We start from the raw sequence: 10,676 nt of genomic DNA, 5'->3' as shown, positions 1-10,676 counted from the left end.
TAATTTCTCCTGTACCTAGGAGTGATGAATCCTCTGTTAATCCACCATAGTCTTGATACACTTCTCGATGTAGCCAATCACTACCGCTTTGAAAGTTCTGAATAAAAATCTTAAGTTTAAGGATCACATGCACCACCATCCATTCAGGGATTTATTCTACAGACACTAAGGTTACCATCTATATGGAATCTCTGGTGGGTATGTCTAGTGAACTCGCCTATGGCAAGCACCCATGTGTTGCACCAAGTTGTTGGTAAACAATCTTGACAAGTGAGATCAGTCACCGCCTTTTGATAGGATCGTTCAACATTATGATAGTCTTACCGTATTATCTGTGCCCTTTAGTCAGAATAATATTAGGGCTATGAACACTTCTAGAATAGCCACCATATGTGATCATAGGGTTCTCATTATCATGATTTGAAACACTCGATACCCTCATCACGGTTCTACCATTCTAAGGACATACATTACGACATAAAATAAATATAAATTACATAATGTAGAAAAAGCCTTTTATTGATTATAAACATTACTATAAGACAACATTACAAAATGGATTGGCTCTAAGGCACCTACTCTATCAAAGGAATCGAGTTCGAACTCGAACTCAAAACCTAAAATTGGAATTTGGGTTCGTACATCGAGTTTTAGTCGAGCTGTAATCGAGTTTTATTCGAGCCTTAATTGAGTTCCATTATTCAAGCTTTAATTGAGTTTGAGTAATAGTTGTAATCAAGTTTGAGTATTCTAGCTTCAATCGAATTCTAGAAAATTTTGTGGGGATTTTGGACCACCAAACACTATCCACACACTTCAGAAAATTGCACAAGCAACAACTAAAACTTCAGAAAAAACTAGACGTTAATGGCCAAAAACCGACTGTCCCTTGCCAAAAACAATCCTTCGACACCAACAAGCAGCAAACAACCAAGGCAATCCAAGACTAGGGTTTTGAAGACCAAACCAAGACGGTTTGAATGGGACCAACCACGATCATTTCCAATCAATAAATCGACCGCAAATGAGACTAAAGAACACTTGTTTTCGCGAAAAAGCAATACGCTTTTCCAACAAGCAATGAGTCGAAGGGTGACGAAAAGCACACAGATGGAAAGAAGAGATCAAGACCTTTCTAACAATGGGTGGGGCATCGATTTCCAACATCGGTAACAACTGGAATCAGGCTAAGAAAAACCGAGATGAGCACCGACAGTTGGTGAGTTGAGAGAAAAAATTTCAAAGAGAAATTCACTCAATCCAAAATTAGTAAATGGAATACTAATAATAGACAACATTACAAATTTTAAATTACTCAATCATCTCAAGGGAAAGACTCTTGACAAATATCACTAAATAAATTAGTTGTATGCATTTACCCTTAATACGCACATATAGTAAGAACTAAGAATGACAAACAAAATTTTCAAAGGGAAAATAACAAGTAAACAAACCCAAGAATTTGCAGGACCCGAAATCACACATAGTCAAACAGAAATCTGCAATACCTAAGAGGTTGATACGCTAAGAGGAGATTAAGTAAGACAACGACCGACAAAGGAGAGGGAAGAAAACAGCGACGGGAAAGATGACGAAGGGAAGTTGCGATTTCAGTTTTCAAAGAGAAACGGTGAAGAATGAGAGAAGAGATATTTGTGATTTAGGGATTTTAATTTTAATTTTTATTCCCAAATTGTGTTTTACATTATTTGAATAGGGGTGGGTTTGCAAAATTTACAGTTTATAAATTTTGTATGACCCGTATTACTTTACAAACTATCTACTTAATCTGTTTAAAGAAAAAACTGAATCTGAGATTATTCAATGGGAATTGGGTCCCAGCTGAATCCCAATTTAGATGTGTTATAGACAAAGGACAATGCCAAGTAGCATCTACAACTACAACCACGGCTCATTTCCAATATATGGTCGCTGATCCACCGTATCATGTTAGATGGAGCTATATCACGGTCTTTTGTTTATCATATCAATGCTTATTTTACTAAAGAAACGCAAATTGTGTTTATTTTATTCGTCCATGTGAGTCCTACCGCGTTAATTATTTAATTTACTTTTGTGCCATGTAACATTCATTTTCCGTCAAATCTTATAGTCATACCTACCTTGTTCATTAGTTTATTTTGAATAATATAGGCAATTAGGCAAAAATTAATCTTGTTTATTATATATCTTTAATTAATTGGGATCAAACGTTCTTTAACACTAAACTAAAATGATTTATTTTTAACAGGTTCGGAATGAATGACTCAAACCAATAAATTTCTTTTCTCGAATGGCTTTATACCGTGTTAATAGTGCAATTTTGTGAGGTGTATTTTAAATATAAACCACAGAGTAACCTGAGTTTAAGAAGCTAACCACGTCCTCTTCGCACACCGCCCGCCCATCACTCATCACTGTCCAAATCCAAATCTCATTTTAAAAAATCACCACGTTTATATTTATTACATGATCTCTACATCATATATCCACAGGACAGGACAACCAACCAAACGATTTGTATAAATAAAAGCCTTCTGCTTCCAGCAGATCCAATCTCCCCACTCACTCACTCAAATCTCCACACTCTCAATACTCTCCACCATGGGCTTTCCAGCCAACGGCTCTGATGGCGCCAACTCATTCAAGTTCTTGATCTACGGCCGCACTGGCTGGATCGGTGGCGTCCTCGGCAAGCTCTGCCAAGCTCAAGGCATCGACTTTGTCTACGGCGCCGGTCGCCTCGAGAACCGTTATTCACTCGAAGCCGACATAGCTGCTGTCAAGCCCACTCACGTCTTCAACGCTGCTGGCGTCACCGGCAGGCCTAATGTGGATTGGTGCGAATCACATAAGGTCGAGACTATCCGAACTAATGTGGTCGGTACTATTACGCTTGCTGACGTTTGCAGAGAGAAACGTTTGGTTTTGATTAATTATGCTACTGGTTGTGTCTTTGAATACGATGCGGATCACCCGCTTGGATCAGGTATTGGATTCAAGGAGGAAGATACTCCGAATTTTATCGGATCTTTCTACTCCAAGACCAAGGCCATGGTAAGTTCTAAATCTAAGATTCTTACTTTATAATTTTGTCATATAGTAACAAATGTGAATTAATGATTCATGGAACTGATTGAGTATGCATGAAAATGTGTTAGATCTGATGATTTGTTTATGGGATCTAACTGCTTTTGTTATCTAAATTTTGGTAAATGGGGGAACTTGCATTTACACTCCCATTTTAGCTTCCTAAATGATATGTTGAATTGTCGTGTCATTGATTGCCACGCTTAGTAACTTGGTCCACACGCAATATTAAGATTCATGGTTATGGCATGCTTTACAGTTGAGGCTAGTGTCAAAATTTCATTTCCTTTTGCTTCTTTCTCAATTGGTATGAAAATACTGGCTAGATATATAAGCTACTGTGCGTAGCGCAATAAATCCCACTACTTTACCTTTTGTCATTGTGAAGATCTTAGCTTTAGTATTTGGAAGTAAGATAGGCATATCATGTTCGGTTAAAAACTGTGTTAAAGGTTACAAATTGTATAGTTTCGAGTTATTTTTCTAATGAAAAAGAAGAAATGTTTATGGTTGTTAGAGGTTGTTTGGTTGTTCTGATTGGTTGTTTCCTTATATATGAAAGGTGGAGGATCTGCTGAAGAATTATGAGAATGTGTGTACATTGCGTGTGAGGATGCCAATCTCATCTGATTTAGCAAATCCCCGCAACTTCATCACAAAGATCACTCGATATGATAAGGTAGTCAACATTCCAAACTCCATGACTATTTTGGACGAGCTCCTCCCGATTTCCATTGAGATGGCAAAGAGAAACCTCACTGGAATTTGGAACTTTACAAATCCTGGAGTGGTCAGCCACAATGAGATCTTAGAGATGTATCAGGAGTACATTGACCCCAATTTCACTTGGAAAAATTTTACTCTTGAAGAGCAAGCAAAGGTGATCGTTGCCCCAAGGAGCAACAATGAGCTTGATGCCAACAAATTGAAGAAGGAATTTCCTGAACTCTTGTCCATTAAGGAGTCCCTCATCAAATACGTGTTCCTGCCAAATAAGAAGACTGCCTGAGCTTGAAAATTTTAGGTTTGAATTTTTAAGTTTTCTTATTTATTGAATTTAGTTCCCGCAGGTTGATGTGATCTCAATGCTATATGGGCTCTTCTTCCCACATAACATACATGATTGCTCCTATTTGTATCTGAATACTTTATTCACAAATAAAATAGTCAGAAGTAATTTGTCAAGTTATAAATAAGTATTTGTAAGTTGATTGGTATTGGACTGCAATTGCTGAGGATTGCAACATTTCTGATCTTCTGCTTTCCCTAGCTGGTTCACTCAATGTAATTTTACAAATATGTCCTATTGCCATCTGTTTGGACTGCCAAACAGATAAAAAGGGATAGCACATTACTTAGGGATTTGAAATTAAGAGATTTGTACCCATTTTTATTGATGTAATAGAATGTTTGGTCTATTTTACATTCCCAGCCAAGTTTAAATTCTCTCTCTCTCTCTCTCCTCTCCCCCCAACCACCCCCCCTTTTTTTTTAATTATATTTATTTACAATTCTTTTTGTTTGCATGAGGATTTGATCTGTATAATGTAAAAAGATCTGTTAAGTTGATTTCAGGGGAAAAAAATGCAATTGATGCCACGGCTTAGTATGTTACTGGGATGCCTAGTTTTTGCAGCTTAGTTACCATTTAGTTGTTGCAGAATCTTTCTTCAAATGCTATGGCTTTATGGACAGATTCTCCTTGCTAGTTCTTTTTTTTTTTTTTTTTTAATCTAGACAAATAAGAAAAGAAGTTGTCCTATCTTAATGCTGACAGAGTTGGTGCAGACATGCTAGCAGTAGCAAGATAGCTCGAGGTGGCAAATCCTCACCATTTACTTTCATGGTAATTTTTCTGTCATTGCCAATAGCTAGCAATTAGATGAATTGTTCTGTCATGTTCTCTTAATTAATACTCACAACTCAAAAGTCAAGAACAGAGATAAAACAACTAGGTTTCTGTTTTCTTCAACCACTAAAAGTGATCCAACCATGAATTTTTTGTTTTTATTTTTGTAATCTGGTGTTCCCGTTGTTGAATTAGGTTCATCTAATGATTATTGACATATGCATAGTTATTTGATTGATTTTGTGATTTTTTTTTCTTTATTCCAAATGATAGTTTGAAGTTGAAATTATTGTAATTTATGATGCTTAAATATTTATTTCTAGATACAATATAAGGTCCTATCGCCCATTGAAGGCCAGATAGCATAGCATGTTAGCATTAGAGGTCGTAAAGTTACTTTTTCTTTTCTCTTGGAATAAAAATGGCTTAACTCTGTAATGACAATCCTCCCAAAAAAATAAAAATTAAAACCCTCAGGCTGTGGAAATATTATTAATCGACTGGTTGTATGTTTTATTGCATATGACAAGCCCGCTAAAATAAAAAGGAAACTGACTGCGAGGTCATTTGCTCTGCGGATAGAATACAAGAGTTTGAAGAAGTTTCATGGAATATTAAAGGTACAAAATCCAACAAGCAAGCATTGTAGTAACACTAGACATATAAAAGCAGAAACTAAATACAACAGAGTTACCAATTGCCTGTGTGATTTGACAACAAATGCCAATGGCAGTGTTATTCAAAGTCTTATTTCCATCTTGTAGAAGCAGTTCAAAATTACATGCCATTATCAGAGGACGGAAACTGCATTATGGATAGGGTTTAATTGCGTCCAAGGATTCCATTCTTAGTATACATGGAAGGACCGTTGAATTTCAGGCTTTTCTGAGATGCTGAGAAGGATGAAATAGGAGAAAGAGAGAAGATATTATATACCACAATTGGGCTTCTTACTTGATGAACTCCATCTTCCCAGATAATTGCACCTGACATAATTGGCTGCTGTGAAATCTTGGGACCTTTGACTGTCAATGTAAATGATTTCTTCTCCCCAACGCTGGAGAATGACAGGACCGACGGCTCAACATCAACACTAACATTAGGAGGCATATATGGTCTAGCAGTATAGGTTGAGTTTGGTGAGCCAACATTGGTAACTGTCCTGGTAAAGACACTCCAAATCTTCTGGCCATCTAGCAAAGCTAGAGAGAACGATGGGTAATTCAAATCCCAAGCTCTTCCAGACTCTGTGCTTGAGCAAACACTGCTATTGTCGCTGGTGACCAATCTTAGAGTGGTATCGTTATACCCTTGCATGCAGAGGAAGTTTATGTAATCTGTCTCATTTGCATCATAAACAAGCCCAGGGTCTATTGCGTCCACAGGGTTGAGGTGACCCGAACCATATGCAAATTCAAGGTCTGGGTGCTTTTTGGTGTCCATGGCATGAGCTATTCAGAAACAATGAAAAAGGGAATTAGTGGTCTATGTCATTTATATGTCCATGGAAATGGTAACTAGGAAACAAATTCACTCACCTGTGGTCATAAGGGCTGATTTAATGGCAGAAGAAGACCAGTTGGGGTGGGCAGCCTTGACGTAGGCGGCAGCACCACTAGCATGAGGACATGACATGGATGTGCCAGAGATTATGTTGTAATTGACAGCTCTGGTGTCTTCATTGTAGATGGAAGGTGGTGACACAGGAGACCAAGCGGCAAGGATGTCCACACCAGGTGCAGTGAGATCAGGCTGTGGGTCATCCATGGACAGATTTCAAGACAGACTCTAAGATTGAACAACTGGTGTAAATTGAAGCTTTTTTTTGTTAATACCTTGAGAATGTCAGGGCTGACAGGGTTTGGTCCTCGAGAAGAAAAGGATACAACATAAGGTGCCATGATATCCTTCCAAGTCTGACCAACAAGAATAGTTGCAATTGGATTTCTGAAAATTTACCCTTATTCCAGTTAAAATCATAATCAAAATGACTTTGTTAAACTAGCTATAATATCAGATACAAGTTGAAAGAAGGATGTGGTAGAGATGTTTGTTTACTCTGTTGTTCTGATGTATTCCAAAATTTCCTTGCCGTCTTCTGTGCTGATTTGAGTTGCTGGTAACGGGTAACTGAAGGCAAAGTCAGTAATAGAAGAATCAGCCATTATGGTACCCACACCGTCAGCTATCAGAATGCCAGAACCATCCCAGAGAGTCTCACAGAAAACAATTTTTCCTGCTACTTTGTATGAGTTCATGGCACCAGTGATGCAATATTTTGAAATTTCCGGGTCAGCTCCAGCGCTGTAGTTGGCTGCATCTCCTCCCCAGATCAAGGGATATGTGGTCCCATTGAGATCAAAACTATTGATGGAAAGCCCCTTTACGACGTAGATAAAGTGAAAATGGTATTAGAACACATAAACTTGAGGAAAAGTTACATGTTGTATACAAGGGGTTGTAATTTCACTCACAGCGTAAACTTGTCCATTGCCAAGCACCACTTGGGCAATAAATTTTCGGTCAATTGTACTGGCAGCAACAGTCAGGGTCCAGGGTGCATAATTGGAAACTGATAATGGCCAGGGCCCTGAATTGCCGGCAGAATTTGAGGTCAATATACCATGTCTCATGGCATGGAAAGCACCAATAGCGATGGGATCTTCAAAGTATTCGAGTGGGACATCAGCACCAAGAGACACTGATATAATATCAACTCCATCTGCTATGGCATCGTCAAATGCTGCCAAGATATCTGCAAGAGCGCATCCGAATGACCAGCAAACCTTGTACATGGCTATCCTTGAATTGGGAACTCCACCTCTGGCCTTTCCATTAGCTAGCCCGTAGTAGTTTGCATTAGGTACCTCGCTGCCTGCTGCAGTCGAGGAAGTATGCGATCCATGTCCCTCGGAATCTCTTGGAGACTGGAAATCGGTAATGTCATAGTAGTTTTCACTGTTGTAGTAGCGAGCTCCAATGATCTTACTGTGATTTCATTAATTCCATTAACTACTGATAGAAATGAAGCACAAATGATGTCACAGAGTATGGGAAGAAGAACAGAGCTTTACTTGTTGCAGGTGAAGTTGGCACCTTGACAGATTCCTTTCCATTTAGAAGGTGGAGCAGCGAGTCCATAGTCACTGAAACTCTCAGATTCTGGCCAGATTCCTACAAAAGAAAGAAGGTAAAAGTTTCATTATATTTAGAGCATCATCTACGATTTTTCGGCAAAATGAAGTTAATAGTGAGTATTTAAAATCAAGACCTGTGTCAAGAAGTCCAACGACGACGTCTCCTTCTTCAGCTGCTCCAACCTTGCTTTGGGAGAAACCCATGAAATCCCATGACCTTGTGGTGTGAAGCTTTAGTATATGGTTTGGAATGACTGATATTACGCCTTCCAGTGCTGCATAAAATCCACTTTTGTATTTAGGGTGAAACTCAAAAATATATATTTTATTTTCCATCAGTAGACACTTGTTTACAATCTCACCGGAAAACCTTGCAGCTTCTTCATCTGTTAATTTAGCTGCAAATCCGTTGAAGCTCCTTCCATAACTATAGATTAGAGACTGTTTGGCTGATTTTTTGCTGCACTCAAACGTTACAGATTATTCAGAAAGTAAGGTTTATTTTCAGCCTGCTCCAAGGGTGAGTAATCAGGCATTTTTAAGTTTTGTTTGCATGGTTTTGATTTCAGCCCTTGTGTGGGCAATGATGTGCAAATTAATAATTTGGACTGAGTATAGTAAGTGATCGTCTCTTGATTATACAAATGTGCCCGGTGGCAGCTCCACCCTTACAAGACCAATATTTTTTACACAAATAATAACCTAAAAATAGTTTTTTATAGGTTGGAAACGATTACAGAATACTCAAAACTACGACTAACTAATTTTGAATCCGTAAAAATATTCCACAAAGGAAAAATATTATAATTAAGGTTTTGTTTGAGATTATTCATTATTGTAGCTTCTCTTAATTACTTTTGGTCAAAAGTTTATGAATGATAAAAGTTTCTGAGGTGTTCTTTTTTTGTTTAATTTTTAAATCGCTTTTACTTTTAAAAAAGTATATGTGATAAATGTAAAATGATCAAAATACATTTTTTTAATTAACTTTTTTATTGTTAAAATATATTAAACATAATTTTTTTTGTAACATAATAATTAAATTAATTTAATAAATTGATGTAGATTTTTAAAACCCTACCAACAACACGTTAGAATTATGTTAATAATAAGCGTATTTTTGTAATCAACACTCCTTAAGCAGGTTTTGATTTGCAAACCTACTTTTGGAATCCTTTAATAAAATAGATTATTTCATAATAAATGGTTGTATAATCACTTTTTAAATTAGTTTGTTAAGTACTTTTTAAATTATAAATTAAGAAATGAGTCAATATGGGAGAAGTTACAGCAAACTCAACTTATTCTGATTTTATTGATCAGATTGATTGAAACGTTAATATAACATAACTCATCCTAAAATAAGATAATCTAAAAATTAAAATAATAATTAATATATATCAAATATATCAAAATTTTCCTACATTACTATGTTGTAGATATTGGAGCACTTGGTAAGATCTTGCTCTATTATCGAGATCATTAATAATTTTGGCTGCAAAAGTCAGTCCTGTTTTGTATGTACATGGCAAACATTAATAGAGTAATACCCTAGATAGAATTAAGGTGTTAAGTAAACTGTAAAAGTGTAACCCTAAAATAAAACTAATAAATAATAATATTTACTTGCTAATTTCATAGGTTAAAACCCTGCTTTGAGTGCAACATCAAATTTTAAATAGTTAGTGGTAGTAAGTAACCTTCCAATAACATTTTGTAGCATGGAATGGTGCGTGGATGCTAGTGGAAAATCTCCTTGAGGCCGATCTCCCATATACACAACATGAACCTAAGAAAACAAAACAAAACAAAAGTATAAATATGTATCCTATAATTATAAATATATGTATACTGGAAAAAACCATAAATACCTTCCTCTCATGGGCATGACAGTTTAGCGCAAATGCTATAAACAACAATGAATACAAAAGAGAATGGAGAGCCATTGACACCAAACTTTGTTGTATCTTGAAATGATTTAGGTTCAAAATTTAAGGTATTTATAAGAACAAAACTTGAAACTTAATTGTGATCTCCGCATACATCAAGCCGTCCTTTGTTGCTTCTGTATATTGTTATTGTCATCAAATTATGTTTGAATTTGTACGATAGTTTCAATTGAAATTACAATGTTTCCTATACTTCTCCCTTGTTTTGTTTGAAATTTATCTGTCTTTGTTGGCTTCGTTAGTATCAAGGAAATTTAATTTAATCTTTTAGCCGGTGACATGGAACCTTTTTCTTCGGTGTGGTAGCGGCTCATCAAAAATAGCAGTCGATATACACTTATGTCATACAAAACCCAAAAGAGCCCGATCAAAGATTTATCTCAATGAGGTTCCAGTCAAAGTCATTACACATTTCAGCAAGGCCCATTAACTTGAAGGTGATTTTCTTAAGAGTGATACTATTGGTCCCCTACTACTCCCCTACCTTTCATAATTTTTTTTAATTCCAATTTTATCCTCTTCAAATTTACTAAATTGGATAAAGTAAAAATACTAACTACATCTAAGATATATAATTATTTTTAAAACTCTAATTTTTATTCTACATTATAAAAGTTTTTTTTTAATTATTTTTTTAATGCATCTTTTATC

At 36.3% G+C, this 10,676-nt stretch overlaps 2 protein-coding genes across 2 annotated transcripts; one reads left to right on the top strand and one right to left on the bottom strand.

The window, feature by feature from the left end:
* The first annotated feature begins 2,397 nt into the window (after positions 1 to 2,397).
* Positions 2,398 to 4,533, top strand: LOC116142897 (bifunctional dTDP-4-dehydrorhamnose 3,5-epimerase/dTDP-4-dehydrorhamnose reductase). The gene is made up of 2 exons (XM_031428310.1): positions 2,398 to 3,057; positions 3,653 to 4,533. The coding sequence occupies exons 1-2, from the start codon at positions 2,605 to 2,607 to the stop codon at positions 4,097 to 4,099; spliced, it is 900 nt and encodes a 299-aa protein (XP_031284170.1). The 5' UTR covers positions 2,398 to 2,604; the 3' UTR covers positions 4,100 to 4,533.
* Positions 4,534 to 5,740: 1,207 nt separating this feature from the next.
* LOC116142871 (cucumisin-like) lies at positions 5,741 to 10,034 on the bottom strand. Its single transcript, XM_031428280.1, has 10 exons — positions 9,948 to 10,034; positions 9,777 to 9,865; positions 8,439 to 8,536; positions 8,211 to 8,351; positions 8,014 to 8,113; positions 7,414 to 7,927; positions 6,998 to 7,320; positions 6,775 to 6,886; positions 6,478 to 6,691; positions 5,741 to 6,390 (listed from the first exon to the last, which is right to left on the bottom strand). Exons 1-10 carry the CDS (start codon positions 10,020 to 10,022, stop codon positions 5,762 to 5,764), a joined length of 2,295 nt encoding a protein of 764 aa, XP_031284140.1. The 5' UTR covers positions 10,023 to 10,034; the 3' UTR covers positions 5,741 to 5,761.
* Between the last annotated feature and the right edge of the window lie 642 nt (positions 10,035 to 10,676).

This window comes from Pistacia vera, unplaced genomic scaffold (genome assembly GCF_008641045.1).
Source record: "Pistacia vera cultivar Batoury unplaced genomic scaffold, PisVer_v2 Contig421, whole genome shotgun sequence".
Taxonomy (NCBI): Eukaryota; Viridiplantae; Streptophyta; class Magnoliopsida; order Sapindales; family Anacardiaceae; genus Pistacia; species Pistacia vera.
Note: the sequence above shows the minus strand (reverse complement) of the source record. Positions and strands in the feature narration are given on the sequence as shown.

Bases quoted from the DNA above. Each gene is read 5' to 3' on its own strand.
- LOC116142897 (XM_031428310.1), top strand. From the start codon at position 2,605: ATGGGCTTTCCAGCCAACGGCTCTGATGGCGCCAACTCATTCAAGTTC. The intron at 3,058-3,652 runs GTAAGTTCTAAA...TATATATGAAAG, and splicing joins ACTCCAAGACCAAGGCCATG to GTGGAGGATCTGCTGAAGAA.
- LOC116142871 (XM_031428280.1), bottom strand. From the start codon at position 10,022: ATGGCTCTCCATTCTCTTTTGTATTCATTGTTGTTTATAGCATTTGCG. The intron at 8,352-8,438 runs GTGAGATTGTAA...GATTTTATGCAG, and splicing joins AGAAGCTGCAAGGTTTTCCG to CACTGGAAGGCGTAATATCA. The intron at 6,692-6,774 runs GTATTAACAAAA...GATGACCCACAG, and splicing joins TCAGCCCTGACATTCTCAAG to CCTGATCTCACTGCACCTGG.